The 22,406-nt window shown below is 47.2% G+C and overlaps 1 protein-coding gene across 3 annotated transcripts in view; it reads right to left on the bottom strand.

Moving 5' to 3' along the window:
- Positions 1-4,923: 4,923 nt before the first annotated feature.
- RGS19 (regulator of G protein signaling 19) overlaps positions 4,924-22,406 on the bottom strand; it is a 60,927-nt gene continuing 43,444 nt past the window's right edge. For all 3 annotated transcript variants that reach the window (XM_081011628.1, XM_081011627.1, XM_081011629.1), the window contains exons 4-6: positions 14,418-14,492; positions 9,085-9,319; positions 4,924-7,767 (exon numbers count right to left, since the gene is read on the bottom strand). In XM_081011628.1, the coding sequence (XP_080867754.1) occupies positions 7,579-7,767; positions 9,085-9,319; positions 14,418-14,492 (499 nt within the window). In that variant the 3' untranslated portion in view covers positions 4,924-7,578. The remainder of the gene's footprint in view (positions 7,768-9,084; positions 9,320-14,417; positions 14,493-22,406) is intronic.

A 22,406-nucleotide genomic window follows, 5' to 3' on the forward strand; every position in this document is an offset into this window, starting at 1 on the left:
GCATGGCTAAGTAGCTTAGCTGTCCTCCATGCATTTTCTTTATAAAAACCAAACAGATTTATCTAAGACAGGGGCAGTGATCTGCTAGGACAGCTTAGTTGGTAGAGCACGAGACTTAATCTCAGGGTTGTGGGTTTGAGCCCCACATTGGATTAAAGATCCCAGTATTTCAGGGGTTGGACTAGAACCCTGGTGATAAATCTACATAAATTCCATATTGCTTTGTGAGCAGTACTTTGGTCTGTCTTGAATCCACTCCCAGTAAAATCCATTGGGATAACCAGAGTTCTAGTGCTCTGGACAGAATCGTCAATCTGCTTTGTCTACCATGCATTTGATAAACTTCCCCCACGTCCCAAAGATTACATGTACCTTTTAATCATATTCTCCCACCCTTTGTGCCACATTGGAGAAATGTTGGAGGGTATTAAGTTGGAGAGTGTTCTCAAAGCTACCAACATGAGTTTGACCAAACTGCAGGAGGCAGTGGAAGACAGGAGTGCCTGGCGTGCTCTGGTCCATGGGGTCACAAAGAGTTGGACACGACTAGGTAAAGGGACCCCTGACCATTAGGTCCAGTCATGACCAACTATGGGGTTGCGGCGCTCATCTCGCTTTATTGGCCAAGGGAGCTGGCGTGCAGCTTCCAGGTCATGTGGCCAGCATGACAAAGCCGCTTCTGGCAAACCAGAGCAGCACATGGAAACGCCGTTTACCTTCCCGCCAGAGCGGTACCTATTTATCTACTTGCACTTTGACGTGCTTTCGAACTGCTAGGTTGGCAGGAGCAGGGACTGAGCAACGGGAGCTCACCCCGTCACGGGGATTCGAACCGCCGACCTTCTGATCGGCAAGTCCTAGGCTCTGTGGTTTAACCCACAGCACCACCTGCGTCCTGTGGACACGACTAAACAATAATTAAATTGGAAGCCCAGTTTCCTGTAAGAGAAAAAGGCTCTCTCAGTTGTAGTTATCTGCCAGATCTGACATTTGCTACAAGGTACTGCCTTTTAACAACTTGGGAGTCGGGACCAAAGAACTCACTGGGAGCTACTCTCCATTACTTGCCAGGCTGCGCCTTGTTGCTTTGCTTCCATTGGTGGCTGCACCTGATGTTGCAGCCAGGTCTGTGTCATACAATAGCATACAATTTTCTGTAGCAGACCCTCCCGTTGGTGAAACTCCACAAAAGAGGCTCACTGGCAACTTGGAGAGATTTTCACATGTGCATTTGAAGGTCTGTGAATGGGCATGAATATTTGGGTGCTTGAACCACTTTACCTGCTCAATGTGATGTTTTAAGTACAGTTGTACCTTGGTTTTCAAACGCCTTGGTTCCCAAATGCCAAAAACTTGGAAGTGTGTGTTCCGGTTTTTAAACGTTTTTCGGAAGCTGAACGTCCAATGTGGCTGTCGGCTAGTTTCCGGGGTGCTTGCACCAATCAGAAGCTGCGCCTTGGTTTTTGAACATTTTGGAAAAACTGACTTCCGGAATGGATTAAGTTTGGCGCTTTTGTTTTTGCTATTTTGCATTTTTAAGGCTTTTTTCTGTTGTTCTCATGACTGTGCGGATGATAGTTTTTATCATCTATAATACTGTCTTATTTGTTTTACAGTACTGTACATTATTGCTTTCATTTTATGGATCAATGGTCTGGTTAGATAGTAAAATTCATGTTAAATTGCTGTTTTAGGGGTTGTTTTTAAAAGTCTGGAATGGATTAATCCGTTTTGCATTACTTTCTATGGGAAAGCGCACCTTGGTTTTGGAATGGGCTTCTGGAACGGATTAAGTTTGAGAACCAAGGTACCACTGCAGACTGTTTCATCTTGTATGTTCACCTGGGGATCCTTTGGCATGAAGGCCATCTATAAATGTCTCTTAAACCCAAATGAATATCCCAGGAGGAAGACGTTAAGCGCCCAGTCAGAACTGACAGGGCTCAGTTATATGCATAGATTACCTAACTTTGCCCAGATCACAGCTGGAATAATTTGTATGGGTCCTTCCCCAGAGTGGCAGAGATGTGCAAAAGTGCATGTGGAAGCTTTGCTTAAGGTTAAAAAAATTAAAATCCTTGCAGCTTCCCTTAAACTTCTTGCAGTTTCAGCTCAGGCAGAGGCTTCCAAAGCTCTTCAAATTTAGCCTCTCTCTCTCACCTTGAGAAAATGCACTTATCCCACTCAGCTAACTTGAAAATATCTATCATGCAACGCAGGCTTGTTCCTTTTTGAAGCCATTTGCCCCAATTGTTGTGATGCATCTCCAAGTTTTTATCTGCCTTTTGCGCCACGGTCCTACGGAGCTGTGTAGGAAGCACATTTGATTCCAAAAGGTTGGGGACAATATTTTGTCCATGCCCCAGGCAGGACTCTCTTCCCATTCACCCGATACTTGAGTGAACACTGAAGTTCCCAAAATGCTTGTGTCTGAGAAGGTACATTTAAAACGGTACTTAGACTTCCTCTGTCTGTTCTTTCACAGTCATTTGCATTGCATTTACCACTCCTTTGAGTGTGGCCTAGGGTCTTTTGATACTTGCTCTCATAAATCAGATTCGTCTTATCAGTGTCAGGCAATCCAGACTTCTGGTGTCAAATACTATGGGGTGGGGGAAGGACGGCTCTCAGGTGAGCAACATTTCTTATACTGCGAATCTTCAAATTAAGAATTCTACAGTTTTGTTTTCCTCTAAAAGTCAGGGTGGGATGCGGGTGGCGCTGTGGGTTAAAACCACAGAGCCTAGGACTTGCTGATCAGAAGGTCAGCAGTTCGAATCCCCGCGATGGGGTGAGCTCCCGTTGCTCGGTCCCTGCTCCTGCCAACCTAGCAGTTCGAAAGCACGTCCAAGTGCAAGTAGATAAATAGGTACCACTCTGGCGGGAAGGTAAACGGTGTTTCCGTGCGCTGCTCTGGTTTGCCAGAAACGGCTTCGTCATACTGGCCACATGACCCGGAAGCTGTACGCCGGCTCCCTCGGCCAATAAAGCGAGATGAACGCCGCAACCCAAGTAGGTCACGACTGGACCTAATGGTCAGGGGTCCCTTTACCTTTAAAAGTCAGGGTAGGCTTATGAAAAGTTGTTAAACAACATACTAAATGTGAAAGTGTCCACCCTCACTAAGAACTGAAGATTTCATTGCGTTTCATATACAGTGGTACCTCAGGTTACATACGCTTCAGGTTACAGACTCCGCTAACCCAGAAATAGTGCTTCAGGTTAAGAACTTTGCTTCAGGTTGAGAGCAGAAATTGTGCTCTGGCGGTGTGGCAGCAGCAGCAGACCTCATCAGCTAAAGTGGTGCTTCAGGTTAAGAACAGTTTCAGGTTAAGTACGGACCTCCGGAACGAATTAAGCACTCAACCCAAGGTACCACTGTAGTAACTTTACATTTTGGGAGTCCAAGAAGAAAGGGGAGTTGGAACTTGTTGTAAAACATTGCAGATTGTAGACTATGTCCTGCCTGAATACCACTGACTGATTGTTTTATGAAAAGTGCCCATTCACCCCAGTGAATAACACCCATCATTAATATTGGAGAAACCACATAGGGAGACTTCCTGTGGCAAACCTGCTCTCCATCCTGAGCACTGGATACATTGGATACTACATTAGAGTGCTATGCTTCTTTTTAAATTGAAAATGGCCCAATAGGAAGGTTGGGTGGGGAGAGGCCACGTAACCCTTTCTCCTCCAGCTTTTGATCTGTCCATCCCAAAATCTGTCCAGTAAGAACAATTAGCAGGGTGATCTCTTGACCATTCCCCCAAACATTTCTCTCTCTCATACACGAACCAGATCCTTTATATCCACAGACCTCGTACCTGATCCACGTTTGCAGGAAAAGCTTTGGTCAGAAAAGTGCTGGAACTCAGATACATTTCTGCTGCTTTTAGGGAACCACAACACAGCATTAAGAAGCAAAGTGTGTGTGTGGTTGTGTCTTCGTTCCTTGGTGGAGCACTCAGATAATCACCACCTCCATGTTCAAAGCAGCATAACGTACAGCCACCCCAGAACATGCAACATAACCCCAAATTTGTTGCCTGTTCTCCAAAATCAGTGTGGCAGGTAGGCCATAAAATCTTTTTGCATGGATCTGGCAGATGCCTGCCAAAGTAAATTCTCTAGATATTGAACCAACATCACCCACAGGGGAATTTTATTTTCCTGTATAGTTACTGTGACACAAGTTTGCCTCTTGGCTTTCCCACTCAATGCACAGCACAAACACTAGCCATATTCCTTAACCCAAAGGGACAAGACTCACAGAAGCACCTTGACTGTCGCCGCCCATTAAGAGAGTTGGGCGCTGATGAGGCACTTGCCGCCTTGTTTTGAGTTTTCAATTTATGAAATGGGAATAAGAATGATCTACATCACAGGGTTGTTGTGAGTAGAAGACAAAGCACCTCGTAATTATGCTGTGCAAGAGGAATCTGCCAAAAATATATGCATTAAATGTTGCAGTATGGAATCCTTCCGTCTTAAGTGTTCCAGCTACCCAGCCATGCTTCCTTCCTGGATATTCAATTGCATTCACTCTGTTTTCAGTTCCCCATGCTACAACAGACAGCATTCCAGTCCAATCGAGCATATTCAGCCCTCCTTGAGCTGTTTTGGAGTTGTCCCTCATTTCTTTTCCTAAAAAAAAAAGAATTCTTTTTTGCATTTCTGCAAACCTCTGCATTCCATGAACACACCAGTATGTAGAAACTGGCACTCAAGAGAAACATTTTGTTGTCACTACATCTATATCAATGAAAGAGTCAGAACTGATCTGTCCAGTACTCTCTCGCAAAGTGCCATTTCCTTTCCAGAATTAAAGACACTCAGCCTATTCACACTGTTGTAATTACTTGAGGTCACTTGCTGCAATTCTCATATTTCTCGCACCTGTAAAAAAATAATAATCCTCAATTGACACAATTGGCCTTTATTACTTCTGGTGGAAGAGAGTTCCACAGGTCAAAAAAGGGTTTGTTGTGTGTGTGAAGCCTGCCATGATGTGAACGTGTGCCCTCTGAGTGTTGTGTGGAAAGAGGGAAAAGGGAAACCCAATTGCTCCTTTTAAGACTCCCCAAGGCCAGTTTCACGAAGTGCAGGTGTTACCAGGCAGAAACGAGAGAACTGCAAACAAAAGGCAGTTGAGAAGGAACTCAAATCTTACTGGCTCTCCAACATCGGTGTGGGGTGGCTGCGACACAGAGGCCTCAACATCATTGCATATTGTGGCTTGATGAAAGCATGATTTCGACAGGCACCCACGCCCATCTTTTGGAAGAGGCCGTGGCAAACAGGCTGCAGTTCGTGACATAAGCTCCAATTGTGGCACCTAGCATCAAACAATATAAGCTTTTGAGATCATGGAAGGGGGGGAAAAAGAAGAACAAAAGGAGGGTGTCCCATCTTTGATGGAAGAAGACACAAAACCAGCTGCACATCTAATGTGAGGAAGAGTCCACAAATTGGCATTGCCCCAGGCAGATGCCCACTAGGACCTGGCATAGTTCAGGTGAGGGTTTCACTTTTGGAAACACTGCATGAACAGAACAAGAAGGGCCATGCAAGGAGTTTCTACCAAGGAAGCGTCTCTCCCTTTTTGTGTATACAGCTTCTCCTGTTACTGCAACGGTAGGATGGGAGAAACCAAATCTGGTGGGACGCCTCTCTCCTCAAGAGGAGACCGAGAGGAGATATGATGGCCATCTTCATATATCTAATGAGCTGCCGCATGGAAGATGGAGAAAGCTGGTTTTCTCCTGCTCCTAAGAGGACAGGACCCGAACCAACGGCTTCAAGTTACAAGGAGATTCTGACTAAAGAGGAGGAAGAACTTTCTGATGGCAACAGCTGTTCAACAGTGGAATGGACTCCTTCTGGGAGTCTTTAAGCAGTGGTTGGATGGCCACCTGCCCTAGTTGCTTTAGTTGAGGTTCTTGCATTGCAGCGGGTTGGACTAGATGGTCCTCAGGGTCCCTTCAAACTCTGCAATTCTGATTAAAAGGAACCACAGCCCTATCTGAGAGGTGTGTGTGACACCCTTGACCCTTAGGCTTCCTTATAGGTTGTTGCTAAGCAACCCAGCCTCTGAGACGGGCCACCCCATCCCATATCCCATAGTCCTATCTCACTCACTCTGCCTACTTCTGCTGTTGAATTGCTGGAGAGAGGAGATGCTCTGTCTTCCTCCAACAGGCACGACTGAGCTACTCCATTCTGCTCTAGCATGTACAGTGAGGACAGACCAGCTGGATGAAACCAATGGTCCATCTGTTCTAGCTTTCTGCTTCCTCCATGCTTAACCAGATGCTTCTAGGAAGCTCACATGAAAGCAACAGCCTTCAGAGGCTCAAGGCCTCATCTTGGCACGACTGCTATGCCACGGAGTGCTGTGGCCCAGTGGAAAAGTTTCCTTCTTCATCCAAGTCTGCTCCCAAAAGAATAAGATGGAACCCCAGTTTTCCACCTGTCAAACATTTCCTTTATCTTTTGAAAACCAGGTCTCAGTTCCAGAGCCTCACACCTCCCAGAAACTGATGGGCTCCAACCAGCAACTCCACTACCAAAAGCGTCCTGAATCTTTGTAGGACGAACATGTAATCACACTATGAATTCCCCTGTGCTGCTAATACATGGAAGCCTCCTGTACACTTCTGGGATCTCAGGAAATTTGGGAGTTTACTTCCGGGTTGCTTCTGGAAATAGCAAAACCATGATTTGCACCAGGGAGGTCGGCTTTCAGTGGAACTCCTCAACAACCCTACCTATCCCCCCTCCAAGAGCTCTGAGGTCAAGCTCTGCTCGGTTTTCCCACATCACTGAGATGACAGAAGCCTTCCCGAGGTCTGCCCCAGCTGGAATAAATGCAACTTGGGGGAATAGAGAAAGCCTTTGAGTTGCACGGGACTCTTCTCTGGCCAAAAACCACCACCTACACCTGTGCAATTCAGAATATTCTTATGCTACACCCATATCGGTCTGACTGAAGCTTCCACCAGAACCATTTGAGATCTGCCACGGAAACAGCTCTTTTTTTTAAAAAAAACAGGGAAAACCGAACAAAACAGAAAAAAGACAGGAAGAACAATATTCAGAAGATGTGGATTTCGGCCTTTTTCTTTTCTTTCGCCATGTTGCCCACGATTCTCTTGCCCCCTCCCAACGCCCACCCCTCCCTGCACCAGTTGGCCAATTCCTTCCGTACTTTTAGTTCTTCTGCGTGGTCAGCTAGCTTGCCAACACGGATTCAGTAGTAAAAGCAGAGGCCTGAGTTTTGAGGTTCACGTGATGGCAGGTGTCACCTTTCTGGCAGAAGAAGACGGGGCAGGTCTGCACAGAGTGAACTTCCTAGTAAGTTGGACCAGCAGCTGTTCAGAACTGAGGCGGTTTTACAGGATTTGGCCCAGAATGCCATTTCAGGTCCCTTGGTTCTGTAAGACCAAGTGGGAGGTCCATATATATATATATTTTAAAAAACCCCAAAGTTAACACCTGCCGTATGAAAGGAGAACCGTCACTTCGTATTTTGCTTCTCTCCCCATCCTCCCCAGTGATGAAGGTGGTGGAAGGGGCTTAGGACTCCGAAGATGACCGAGAGACGCTCTGGAGCAGTGCTTTGTATACGGCCGAGTTCAGAAAACGGGGATAGGAGTCTCTATGCATGAGTGTGTAGATCTGTAGCTGTGCATCGTCGAAGGTGTGCGAGGACGGCTCCTGCATCTTGCGGTTGATGCCTTCGCGGACGCGGGAGTCCAGGCTGACCTGAGGGACAGGTGGGTGAGAGAAGCAACACACCTTTTAGGGGAAAGATGGAAAGCGAATCTGCTGGGGAGAAGGGCTGAGCGATGTCTGGTTTTCACCAGCTAAACATTGCGATATACAGTGCTACCTAACGATGCCTTATGAGGAACGGCTAAGAGAGCTGGGCATGTTTAGCCTGGAGAAGAGGAGGTTAAGGGGTGATATGATAGCCATGTTCAAATATATAAAAGGATGTCACATAGAGGAGGGAGAAAGGTTGTTTTCTGCTGCTCCAGAGAAGCGGACACGGAGCAATGGATCCAAACTACAAGAAAGAAGATTCCACCTAAACATTAGGAAGAACTTTCTGACAGTAAGAGCTGTTCGACAGTGGAATTTGCTGCCAAGGAGTGTGGTGGAGTCTCCTTCTTTGGAGGTCTTTAAGCAGAGACTTGACAACCATATGTCAGGAGTGCTCTGATGGTGTTTCCTGCTTGGCAGGGGGTTGGACTCGATGGCCCTTGGGGTCTCTTCCAACTCTATGATTCTATTCTATGATTCTGGATGTGAACGGGATCCGTTCCGGAGCCCTGTTTGCATCCTGAGTAGAACACAACCCACATCTGCGGGTCACGATTCGGCGCTTCTGCACATGCGCGTGACGTCATTTTGAGCATCTGCGCATACCTGAGTGGTGAAACCTGGAAGTAACCCATTCCGTTACTTCCGGGTTGTCGCAGAGAGCAACCTGAAAACGCTCAACCTGAAGCGACTTTAACCCGAGGTATGACTGTACTGATTTTTCACAATGTCTGCAATAAGGAAGCAAACAGGGTAATGTCCCGGAAACCGCTTCTACTTAGGGGTCTGTAAGCGACACATTTTTACTTATCTTTAACAAATTGTTACGACTGTTATTTTGTATTGCACAGCAACAGGGGCGGCAGGAATCATGAGAAAAGGGATGGCCGTTTCTCCCCATATCACGGTTTTTTACACAGCACACACACATGATTCGCGAAATATTGCCATGTCAAATATTATGAAACTGTTATCACGATGTGGACTTCAAACCGATTTTGGATGAAGTATCGATACATCGTCCAGCCCTACTGGGGATTACAGGGGAAATGGACACATCAGCCAGGGGGAGGGAGGGAGGGAAGGAGCTGGGATAATAAAGTACATTATCAAATAACAGTTTTTAAGCATAGGTTGGGTAGCTATCTGTCATGTATGATCTAGCAGAGATTCCTGCACTGTAGGGGGTGGGACTAGCTCACCCTTGGGACGGGACCCCTTCCAAGTCTACAATTCTAGCTGCAAACGGACAGGTACCTCCTTGGGCGAAAGGATGGAGATGTAATCTTCGTAGATCATCCGAGCCTTCTCGTCGATGGCGTGCTTGTTGCACTCGCTTTTGAGTTCCTCGCAAGCCAGCCAGAAGAGCATGTTCTCCTCGCTGTACTCAGTCCGTAAGAATTCCCGGAACACGTTCCTGCCGGCTGGGTTCTTCATCAACTTGTCAAAAGACTGGGACCAGCCCTTGACTTCCTCAGTCGTCGGCTTGGCGCTGAAGGGGCAGCCCTCCCGCCAGGCAGAGGCAAAGGCAGCGCAGGAGGAGCCGCAGGGAACAAGATGGGGGAGAAAAGGAGTTATTTCAGTCCCCTCGGCCTGCTCTCAAGAGTCTCCCCCAGTGTGCTTGCTCAGGGGGAGAGATTCAGTTTTGCATGCAGCAGGTCCCAGGCTGAAACTCTATCATCTCCAGGTAGGTAGGAAAGGCCCCTGCCTGGAACCCTGGCCTACAATATGGAGCCAGGTACTGAGACAGCGGGTGGCGCTGTGGGTTAAACCACAGAGCCTAGGGCTTGCCGATCAGAAGGTTGGCGGTTCGAATCCCCGCGATGGGGTGAGCTCCCATTGCTCAGTCCCAGCTCCTGCCAACCTAGCAGTTCATAAGCACGTCAAAGTGCAAGTAGATAAATAGGTACCTCTCCGGCGGGAAGGTAAATGGCGTTTCCGTGCACTGCTCTGGTTCGCCAGAAGCGGCTTAGTCATGCTGGCCACATGACCCGGAAGCTGTACGCCGGCTCCCTTGGCCAATAAAGCGAGATGAGCGCTGCACCCCCAGAGTTGGCCACGACTGGACCTAATGGTCAGGAGTCCCCTTTACCCTTTCTGAGACTGCTGACAGGCAGTGTGGAGCAGTGGTTAAAGCGCTCGACTAGGGCCTGGGAGGCCAGGGTTCAGTTCCCCACTCGGCCATGAAGCTTGCTGGGTGTTCTTGGGCCAGTCACTCACTCACTCACTCCCAGCCTAGCCTACCTCACAGGGTTGTTGAGGGGATATAATGGGTTGGGGAGAGAACTGTTGGGTTATTCTGTTCCACCTTAAGGACCAGGCATGATTGTTGTGTGTCACATGCCTGTTTACACTCCAGCACAGCTTGCTGGGAACTTCCGTTTGTGTATAGCTTTTGCTTTAGCTGTCTTGCTTTGGACACGAAGGAGATCAGACATGTTTCCTTTCGTCCTGATGTACGCTGAATAAACTGCTTGTAAATAGGCTCACACAGCCTCTCCTGCCTCTTCTTTTTGCGCAGTGTTTAATCTGCTGAGTAGCGTGCCCTAGCTTCTGAAGCTCAGGTCGCAGATTCATGCTGTATCAAGGACTGGAGTTTGACTGGCACACCGGCCGGTGGGCTGGAGCCAGCTGAGGGCCTGCCAATTGCCTGCCAATTGCCCCCATTTCCTTAGCAGCATGCCAACAAGAACTATGTACGTCACCTTGAGCTCCTTGGAAAAAAAGTTGGGCTATAGTGGTGAAGTTTCTGCTTTGCACGCAGAAGGCCTCATATTCAATCCTCAGCATCCCCAGGTACTGCTGGCAGGAGCCCTGCCCCAAATCCCAGAGAGCCACTGCCAGTCAGTACAGACAGCACTGAGCCATATGGATGGCGGCTAACAGATTGAGGTTGAATCCTGACAAGACAGAAGTACTGTTTTTGGGGGACAGGGGGCGGGCGGGTCTGGGGGATTCCCTGGTCCTAAATGGGGTAACTGTGCCCCTGAAGGACCAGGTGCGCAGCCTGGGAGTCATTTTGGACTCACAGCTGTCCATGGAGGCGCAGGTCAAATCTGTGTCCAGGGCAGCTGTTTACCAGCACCATCTGGCACGAAGGCTGAGACCCTCCCTGCCCGCAGACTGTCTCGCCAGAGTGGTGCATGCTCTGGTTATCTCTTGCTTGGACTACTGCAATGCGCTCTACATGGGGCTACCTTTGAAGGTGACCCGGAAACTACAACTAATCCAGAATGTGGCAGCTAGACTGGTGACTGGGAGTGGCCGCCGGGACCACATAACACCGGTCCTGAAAGATCTGCATTGCCTCCCAGTACGTTTCCGAGCACAATTCAAAGTGTTGGTGCTGACCTTTAAAGCCCTAAACGGCCTCGGCCCAGTATACCTGAAGGAGCGTCTCCACCCCCATTGTTCAGCCTGGACAATGAGGTCCAGCTCCAAGGGCCTTCTGGCGGTCCTCTCATTGCGAGAAGTGAGGTTATGGGGAATCAGACAGAGGGCCTTCTCGGTAGTGGCGCCCACCCTGTGGAACACCCTCCCTTCAGATGTGAAGGAAATAAGCAGCTATCCTATCTTTATAAGACATCTGAAGGCAGCCCTGTTTAGGGAAGTTTTTAATATTTAATGCTGTATCGTTTTTAATACTCAATTGGGAGCCGCCCAGAGTGGCTGGGGAAACTCAGCCAGATGGGCGGGTTATATATTATTATTATTATTATTATTATTATTATTATATCATCAGGGTTTCCCAAACATGGGTCTCCAGCTGTTTTTGGACTACAACTCCTATCATCCCTGACAACTGGCCCTGCTAGCTAGGGATGATGGGAGTTGTAGTCCAACAACAGCTGGAGACCCAAGTTTGGGAAACCCTTGGCAAAATGGACCAGGGGTCTAACTCAGTGTTAAGGTAGCTTCCTACGCTTTAACTACAGTTCTGAAAAACAAGCTTGCAGGACTGCACTAGGCCCTGAGTTTCGGCAAGCTCACACATGGTCACTGACTTTCTGAAGATCCATTTATGGCTTTTTAATGTGCAAAAGGTGCAGAGATATTCCACACACACACCACCCATGTCTCCTGTGCTTCTTTCCTCTCTCTCTTTATGTATTTCATACTTCTTACTGGATTGCTATTTTAACTGCAAGACAAAGTCTTGAAAATTAAAATGGAAAGAACAAAGGATCTAGAAACCTCACCCTCTCTGGCCAGCTGAACTCTGGCCCTATCCCACCCTCCCAACTCCGAACGTTGCTTTTTGGTTTCTGAGATTTCATCACGCACCCACCTTTGATCTTATTAAGGACTAGAACCATGCTTTTTTAAAAAAACAAAAACAAACATAGAATGTAGCACTCTTGATTATTATTATTAAAAAAATATGTCTGCACACAAGACTTAACATCTATACAGTGGTGCCTCGCAAGACGAAATTAATTCGTTCTGCGAGTTTTTTTGTCTTGCGAATTTTTCGTCTTGCAAAGCACGGTTTCCCATAGGAATGCATTGAAAATCCAAAAGGAAACAAACTTGCAAGACGTTTTCGTCTTGCGAAGCAAGCCCATAGGGAAATTTGTCTTGCGAAGCAACTCAAAAAACAAAAAACTCTTTCGTCTTGCGAGTTTTTCATCTTGCGAGGCATTCGTCTTGCGAGGCACCACTGTACATGCATTTGTGCTTTAGCTTGAAGCTTGGCAATTGTCCTAAAAAGATTCAATAAAGTCTGTAATAAAAAAGAAGTTTGTCTTCCCTAACATAAGAGCCCTCCTGATGTTTGCAAGTACAGCTCACACCAGTCCCAGCTGTTACCACTGGGGAACCAGCACCACACTGGGGAAGGCTGTGTTCTAAGCTAATACCAATTTATTTGGAGAAAGGCTGTAGCTCAGCAGTACAGGATCAGCTTTGAATGCAGGGGTCTCCAGGCAGGGATGGGATAGTTGCTTCCAATATGTGTAGACAATATTGAGCTAGATGGATAAATTGGGGGCCTGAGTGAGGCACCTTCCTATGTTCCTTTGCTTCCAGAGGGCCAAGTCAAGCACTTAAAAAACCCACTTTTGGGGGGAAATCCCATCAGTAAAAAGAATGGCAAATCAAATTTTGTGAATCTATATATGGCAAGATTCACAGCATTCTTAAGGGGACAATCGGACCAAAAATTAGTAAAAGAATGGGATTGTGTTAAATAACATATGAAAAAACATTGTTCTGGAGTAAATATATTGGTATGTAATGAATGAAGCTTTGCAGGGTTAAAGAAATTGAAAAATGGTGCAAGAGGTACAAAGATAGAGGTAATCTACACTAGACACAACAATACAGAAAGATTAAAAACGATGAGGTCACAGAACAAAGGAAGGAAGTCAATATGTGTATATGTATGTAACAATTACTATGATGATATGGTTTTCTTAGAGGGACACGGGTGGCGCTGTGGGTTAAACCACAGAGCCTGGGACTTGCCAATCAAAAGGTTGGCGGTTCGAATCCCCGTGACGGGGTGAGCTCCCGTTGCTCGGTCCCTGCTCCTGCCAACCTAGCAGTTCGAAAGCACATCAAAGTGCATGTAGATAGATAGGTACTGCTCCGGCAGGAAGGTAAACGGCATGTCTGTGCGCTGCTCTGGTTCGCCAGAAGCGGCTTAGTCCTGCTGGCCACATGACCTGGAAGCTGTACGCCGGCTCCCTCGGCCAATAAAGCGAGATGAGAGCTGCAACCCCAGACTCGTCCACGACTGGACCTAATGGTCAGGGGTCCCTTTACCTATGGTTTTCTTTGTAGGTGTGATTACTCTTTTTCTTTTCTTTTTTTATCTTTCTTTTTTGTTTTGCTCTGTCTTGTTCTGCTTTGTTTTGGACTTTATGTTTGTAATCTATTTTTAAAAATAATAAAAACGAAACAAAAACCCACTTTCAGCCCATGCATGATAGCTCAGTCGTTAAGAGCATGAGACTCTTAAACTCAGGGTCGTGAGTTCCAAGCCCCATGTTGGGCAGGGAGATTCCTGCATCAAAGGGGGTTGGACTAGATGACCCTCATGGTCTCTTCCAACTCTACGGTTCTATGATGTCAGTGTACTTAACTCTCCCACTGAAAGTGATCAAACTTGGAAGGCACTTCATCACTTTAGCTGGGTCATGCACCTTTCGTGTAGAGATTTACCTCTGCTCCCCATGGCTCCAAAGGAGCCCGGAGGAAACCTAACAACGGATAAAAACCAGTCACTAAAAACAGCCACTAAAATGCATCCATAAAAACCAGCAAACAGTGCCACAGCCATTAAAAACCCTACAAAAACCAGAAAAGAACAACAGGACCTCGGTGGAATCTCAGAAAACTAAAGTTAACTCCCCAAACGTTTGCCAGGGAACGATGGTTCTTTCGTATCTCCAGAAAAACAAGCAAGCCAAAATACAGACCTGTTGAACTTGCCTATCTGGGGAGTAAATTGTTTCAGTGAGGATGCCACCACCAAAAAGGCCCTGCCCGTTGTCCTGGCATTTCCTCAGCATGGCTTGCTATGGACAGGTTGATGGTGAAAATTCTGAGTGCACAAGAGCTGCCACCATGGCAAAGAGTGAACTCACCAGGCTTCACAGTTTGGAATGGGCTCCAGTTTGGTGTCTCGCGATGCCCTCCACGCCCGCTCACGATCTTCATTCCTAGTATCAAAATGAAAAGATTGCAAATAGGGCAGGGTGTGTACAGCATCAAGAATGAAGTTATGGAGAAGCTTCAAGCATATGCTCATGCTCCCCACCACCCTACCTTATAAATGAATTTTATTATTTCGGTCACGGACCAGTTCCAGCCCACATACAATACCAAGGAAGTCATAAAACACGATAGGGATACATTTGAATTTGTAATTAGGTATAAGAGGGACAATACAGATACAGCAACAGTTAAAAATATATAAATTAAAACTTAGTCACTAACATTATCATTTAAAACTGTAATCATTATGATAGAACAGCTTGTTCCCTAAGTTTTATGGCAATCACACAGAATTTGGCTACGCTTAACGTGATCTCAGGATCCTCGTCCTCTACCAGGGATTTTAGACACTGAAGTCTGGATTCATTTGGAGATTTTTGCATAGCAGGGGTAATAAATACCGAGCGTATATCCCCAAAGAAACGGCACCGTAACAAGGCACACCCTACCTTATGAGTAAAGTTCAAACTACATGTTAATCAGAGTCGATTCTATGGATTGCCTCCTCCCCAAAACCCAAACCCAACTGGGAAAAGCTGCTTAACCCCTTTCCACTCCTACAGCTTTCCTGCTCAAGAGCACGCCTATCTTTCCCACCCAACAAGTGTAAAAGCACCCAGGAGAGGTCCGTTTTGAGCTGAAAAATGACGAGGGAGGGAAGGGTTAAGCACCTTGCACCCTTCTGCACAGATGCAGCTCACGCCAGGGCTGCTGTGTTTTGAAAATGAAGCAGAGAGACAAAAGAATGGATAAACTCCACATCAGAGGCAGACTGAGACTCAAGAGCTTATATATAGGAAACTTAGGGAAGGAAATGTGCAGCCGTCTTTACCAAAGCTGACAAGTAGAGGTCAGTGTTCTCTCAAAGTTAAAGCAGGCAACGGTTTCACTAGCAAATATAATAAGTTTAAACGCTGCTCCAGGAAGTGAAACTTTTTACCGCTAGGTTGGCTTGGAGGTGATGCCCAGAGCCAAAGGAAGACAAGCATGAACCGTAACTCTGTTAGTTGGATGAGACAAGTGTCTGAAATCTTGGAGGGCAGCTGCCAGTCCGTGTGGACACTACTGAGCTGGGTGGACCAACAGTCCAGATTCCTATTTTTCATTATATTTATATCCCAAGCTTCTTCCGAAAGAGCCCCTTTTCCTGCTGTCGAGTCCTACTCTCAGCTGTTCCCCTGCGATGTTTGCGAGCCTTGGCAGCTATGTACAAGGCAGGATTTTCAAAAGCAGGGGCAGGAAAACCAAAATTCCCTCTTCTACCTACAAAATGAGCCCTGCTCTCTTCTGCCTCACCTCAAGCTCAACTCCAGTGTTAAAAGTCTCAGTACGATTCTCTCTGTGTTGACCAGGGGATAGCTGAGAGTGGGGTTGCACTGCAGAAAAAGGGACTCTTGGAAGAAGCATGGGATATGAAGTTAATGAAAAATTATCTGAACCAACCCCTGCTGCTTGGCTGATCACGGGGAGGATATGCTGTGGGGCATGTGAGATTAGGCAGTGGGCTAGAAGCAGCCTAGGGAGCACAGGTTGAACAAGAAATAGAGCGGGGAAAGTGTGTTCTTTTGAGTTTATGCATAGTGACTGGAGAATGTGCATATTGCCCAGACAATGAACAAGACGCAGCCGATATTATGCACATTCCCCAAGGCCTTGTGCATTTGGGATTGGGGATTGTGCATAATGACCAGGAAATGCACATAATGTCCTCTTCACAGACAGATTCTGTGCACCTTCTCTATGAGGCTCAGTGAATGTGCATAATGGCCGGGTGTTAATGCACATTGAGTTGGGACGCGGGTGGCGCTGTGGGTTAAACCACAGAGCCTAGGACTTGCTGATCAGAAGGTCGGCGGTTCGAATCCCTGTGATGGGGTGAGCTCCTGTTGCTCGGTCCCTGCTCCTATCAACCTGGCAGTTCGAAAGCATGTCAAAGTGCAAGTAGATAAATAGGTACCGCTCCAGTGGGAAGGTAAACGGCGTTTCCTTGCACTGCTCTGGTTCACCAGAAGCGTCATGCTGGCCACATGACCTGGAAGCTGTACGCCGGCTCCCACGGCCAGTAAAGCGAGATGAGTGCCGCAACCCCAGAGTCGGCCATGACTGGACCTAATGGTCAGGGGTCCCTTTACCTTTAATGCACATTAGCAGCTCAACTTACATTCCACTTACAACACACAAAAACATCAGCTGCCTGATTAATCTGAGCATCTTTCTAGTCAGTCATTTTATATATATATATATATATATATATATATATATATATATATATATATATAATCTATCTATCTATCTATCATCTATCTATCTGTCTATCTATATCTATCACACTCTAGACATTTCGCCTATTAAAGTTTGCATCCTTGATTCAAACATAAAAGATCAATGTTGGCAGCCTCCTCTGTGCCCAAGGCAAGCGACTGTAGGCCCGAGTTGCTTCAACTTCCTTTTTTTTTTTAAAGAAAAAGAACTTTCGCTCGAAGCCCCACAGGAAGAGAAGTTCCGGTGTGCAAATTTCATCTTTTTCTCACCCCCCTTCTGCCTGGCGGTCTGAGAGCATCAACTATACAGGAAAAGAATTAACACAAAGATATGCCACTGTCAAAGGAAGCCACCCTGAGTCCAAATGTGACCGCAGGCTTATCTTGCTGGGACTTGGGGGAAAGGCAGACAGAGTGGCAGATCCTCGTCTGACTGCAGTGGCTACCAATCAGCTTCCGGGCCCAATTCAAAGTGATGGTTTTGACCTATAAACCTTAAACGGCTCAGGACCGCAATACCTCAAGGACTGCCTCTTTCCAAATGTACCTACCCGGACCCTGAGATCATCTTCTGAGGCTCTTCTTCGTGTGCCCCCTCCTCAATAGGTCAGGAAAGTGGCAACACGTGAACAGGGCCTTCTCTGCAGTGGCTCCCTGTCTGTGGAATGCTCTCCCCAGGGAAGTTTGCCTGGCACCTTCATTATACACCTTTAGGCACCAGGCAAAAAAAGTTCCTTTTTAACCAGACCTTTGGTTGATTTGTTTTACATCCTATACCCTTTTAAAATGTGGCTCTTTTCTGGGGTGTGTGCATGCTATTGAGTTGTTTTTATTCTGATTATATACTGTATGTTGTTATTTTTTATGTGAACTGCCCTGAGACCTCCGGGTATAGGGCAGTATATAAACTCAATCTATCAATCAAAATAATAATAATTTAGCCTGGAGGTGAAGCAATGGCTGAGAAGGTCCCAAGTTCCATTTCCAGTATTTCCAGTTAGGGCTTGGAGTGTTCCCAGTCTGAAACCGTGGAGAGTGGCTGCCAATCTGTGCAGGAAGCACTGAGTTATGTGGACCAACAGTCTAACTCTGTGTAAGGAAGTGTTCTCTGTTCCTAGCCGAAGATGTGAAGAACAGGTCTTTCTCTGTATCCCACTCAAAATGGGAGTGTGGTCAGTGGTGGCTGGAGACAGGGTCTTCTCTGTGGTGTTGTTGTTGTTTAGTCGTGTCCGACTCTTCGTGACCCCATGGACCGGAGCACGCCAGGCCCTCCTGTCTTCCACGGCCTCCGGCAGTTTGGTCAAACTCATGCTGGTAGCGCTGAGAACACTGTCCAGCCATCTCGTCCTCGTCGTCCCCTTCTCCTTGTGCCCTCCATCTTTCCCAACACCAGGGTCTTTTCCAGGGAGTCTTCTCTTCTCATGAGGTGGCCAAAGTCTTGGAGCCTCAGCTTCCAGTGAGTCCTTCCAGTGAGCGCTCAGGGCTGATTTCCTTCAGAATGGAGAGGTTTGATCTTCTTGCAGTCCATGGGACTCTCAAGAGTCTCCTCCAGCACCACAATTCAAAAGCATCAATTCTTTGGCGATCAGCCTTCTTTATGGTCCAGCTTTCTCTGTGGTGGTACTCAAGTTATTAGACACTTTGCCCCATGGGGTTTGGGCGGCTCCCTCTCTTGCTGCTTCCACAATCCCAGCATGTTCACGCTTCTGTCTTAGCGACGTCTATGCTGTTACTTGGTCAAGTCCACAGAATGGAAGACGGCAGGATCCCCAAGGATGTGCTCTACAGGGAGCTGGCTTCCAGCACCAGGTGTGTTGGCAGGCCAACTCTGCGTTACAAAGTTGTCTGCAAATGGCTGGCAACACCAACCCCACCATGTGGGAATCCCTTGCAGATTACTGCAGTGCCTGGAGACAGTCAGGTTGTGCATCCATCACAGTTACCAAAGAGGAAAAACCGCTGGGAGGAGCGCAGAGGGAAGAAAGGCCATGGTGCAAAACCAGGTGTCTTCTTCTGCCCCAGCTGCAACAAAACATGTCTCTCCCGTATCTGTCTCTACAGCCACAGTAGGCACTGAAACTCTCCAACGGTTTGAGTTCAACTGCAAAGGCGCACTCCTCCATCGTCTCCCGAGACAGAAGTATGCCAACAACAGTACAGTACAGACTTCCCTATTCCGGCAGACATTTGCCTTGACAGGTAAATAACGTTGTGATTTGAAGATGTGTTTTTAATCTGCCGTACCTGTCTCTGCTGTATTCTGCTGCTGCTGCGGTTTTATTGCAAGATTGCAATTTTAAGTGATGCAAGCTGCCTTGAGTAATCCATATGCGTCAGAAGGGCAGGGTAAAAAACAACAAGAAGTGTCTTATCAAATAAATAAATTCCCGGGGACAAATTCCCAAGGAAGGGTCCACACTGGGAGAAGAGGGGGAAATTCTTGGTAGGCCTCACATTTGTGAACTGGTGAGCACAGACAGAATCTGATTTAATCAAAAGGGTTTAAAAATAGGGAACAATTTGAATTTTAAAAGCTCACATAAAGAGCAACTCCCCTCTGAGGAAAGGTTGCAGCATTTGGGCCTCTTTATTTTTGAGATGGGAGACATCACAGAATTGTGGAGTTGGAAGGGACCCCAAGGGTCATCTAGTCCAACCCCCTGCAATGCAGGAATCTCAACTAAAGCATCCCTGACTTGTGGACACCTAACCTTTGCTTAAAAACCTCCAAGTAAGGAGAGTCCACAACCTCTTGTGGGAGACCGTTCCACTGTCAAACAGCTCTTACTGCCAGAGAGTTTTTCCTGCCGTTTCGTCGGCATTTCCTTTCTTGTAACTTGAAGCCACTGGTTCAAATCCTACTCTCGAGAGCAGGAGAAAGCAAGCTTGTTCCCGGTGACAGCTGTTGAGATATTTGAAGATGGATATCATATCTCCTCTGTCTCCTCTTTTCCAGGCTAAACATACCCAACTCTTTCTGGTTTCTAGACTACGGTTACCAGATTTTTTTCAATAATTTGGGGACACTTTTTTTTTTGGAAGCTGAGTAGCAACAGGGAGTCAGTAGTGGGGATGGTGAGGCAAAAGACCCTGGGCCCAAGCACACATGCATATTGGATAAAGGTGCAAAGCCCTTCTTTTACACCCTGCGAAACATAAATGCGCAGTTTTTAAAAAACTGGGCAACGGCGTGCCACCCGCCTGTGACTCCCAAGCCTTCCTTGATCTCCTTCCCCCTTTGTTTTGACAGATCGGGGGAGGCTCGGGAGTCGTGGGCAGGCGGCTGTTGCCCAGTTTTTAAAGACCTCTGCGCATTTATGTTTCGCAGGGTGCGAAAGAAGGGCTTTGCACCTTGCCTGGCAGAGAAACTGCGCGCTTTGCGGCCCTCCTGGGCAACGGCCACCCGCCCGCAACTCCTGAGACTCCCCCGATCTGTCAAAACAAAGGGAGAAGGGGGCAGCAGATCTGTCTTGCTGGATGTCCCCAGTTCACCTTTGGCAGTGGCGGTGGCAGCGGGTAGCGAGCCGCTCCTGAAGCCAGCCAGAGCCAACTGAGCTACCAGGCTGGCTCCGGGCTGCTGAGACTGCCGCTGACACATTTCCCGGGGACAGATTTGCAAATCCGGGGACGTCTGGTAACCCTATTCTAGACCCTTGATCATCTAAGTTGACCTCTGCACGCATTCCAGCTTGTCAATAGGCTTCTTAAATTGTGGCGCCCAGAACTGGACACAGTATTCCAAGTGAGGTCACACCAAGGCAGAATAGAGTGGGACTATTACTTCCCTTGATCTGGACACTAGACTTCTGTTGATGCAACCTAGAATAGCATTAGCTTCTTTTTGCTGCTGCGTCACACTACATGGGGGCCAAATACAGTCCTCCAGGCCATGGGTATAGCCAGGATTTTTGCTGAGGGGGTGCAGGACCTTTGTGTGTGTGGGGGGGGGGACAGAACTGAGCCACCTGCGACTTGATTGGTATTTTTATTAATTTACTTGATCTACGGAGGGGAGCGGCCCCCAGCTACGCCTATGCTCCAGGCTTTTCTACTGGGCCTTTGGGCTTATCTGCAAGCCACACTCCTCTCCCCAGGCCACACACTTCACCAGCCCTGCTTTGCACCCTTCCTCGAGCGTTTCCACCTGGCTGAAATGTGCCCCTGAACTCTGACAACACCTCTTGCTCACCTGGGAACAGAGGACAGAAGTGTGCAAATGTCTGTAGGAAGTAGCCAGCTACAGAAAGGTAAATTTCACATTCATCGCTTTGCTCACCCCCCCCTTTTGCTTCTGGCCCTGCCCATTATTGGCGTGTGGCCCCCAGAAGACTGCACGGAGGGGAATGTGGCCCTTGCACTGCATGTGAATCTGAGAACAACAAGCGCAACACAAATGGGAGACAGGGCTCAGTGGCAGACTAGGGAAATAGCAGCATTTCTGAGAACAGATTGTGGGAAAATTCAGCCGTGCAGAATATCCTAAATCCGAAACACAAACACGCATCCGAACCCAAACAAAACTGAACATCCGAAGCTTCCGAGGGCCTCCGCACTCTGTGAGGCACAAATACCAGACCATCTGCTCAAGATGGTGTTTACACTTGCTTTGTTAAATACTCCTCCAATTAGCCACCAGCTATAAACAAAGCTTAAGCACATGGCTCCTCCGAAACGCGGCAGCTGAACATCAGGCAGCAGGAGGAGAGGGAACCTCCAAAACTTGCCTATAAGAAGAGACCAGTGGCCCATCTAGTCCAGCAACCTGTTCTCACAGTGGCCAGTCAGATGCCTGTGAGGAACCCAGAAGTAGGATTAGAACGCAAGAGCCCTCTCCCCTCCTGTGGTTTCCAGCAGCTGCTTATCAAAAGCATTCCTGCGTCAGACCATGGAGGCAGAACAGAGCCACCACCACAGTGATCAATATCCCTCCCCTCTACGAATTTGTCTAATCCTCTTTTAAAGCCATCCAGCTTGGTGGCCATCACCACCTTCTGCAGTGGCAGGGAGTTCCACAGTTTAACTGTGCGCTTCATGAAGAAGAACTTTCTTTCCTCTCTCCTGAACCTTTGTTCAGCTTCAATGGATCTCCCCGAGTTCTAGCATTCTAGAGGAGTTAACCTTTCGTATTTTGCTTTTCGAGAGTACTCTGCATTAGACTGCATTGACACTGTTCTAAGAATCCAAGCAGGTTTGCTAGGCAGGATGTTTGAAAAATATAATTTCCAATAATATAAGAATGCATTCTGAAGGCTGCAAAAAAATATTATTTGCTTTTTTGCTGCGTGTTTGGGTTGTTAAAAGCAGTGGGGCGTCACTGCTGGAACAGAAAGTCACTGCATGACTTGACAAAATAGGATGGGTTCAGTTAAAAGCAGTCTTTGAAGAAGCTTTTAAAAATATGCTGTATGGGATGTTAAATGTTTATTTCCCCCCCTGTTGTGTTTTAGAATGTATTTATGTATAAGTTCTTCAGTGTAAGATCTGTTGGGTGGCGAGTGACTAATAAGTCAAATAAATGAATGAGGGAGAAAAGGACTTCTCTATCCACCTTCTCTGTGCCATGAATTATTTCATAAACTGTTATCGATCTTCCTCGCC

This window comes from Podarcis pityusensis, assembly GCF_964106645.2.
Source record: "Podarcis pityusensis genome assembly, chromosome: 6".
NCBI classification, from domain to species: Eukaryota; Metazoa; Chordata; class Lepidosauria; order Squamata; family Lacertidae; genus Podarcis; species Podarcis pityusensis.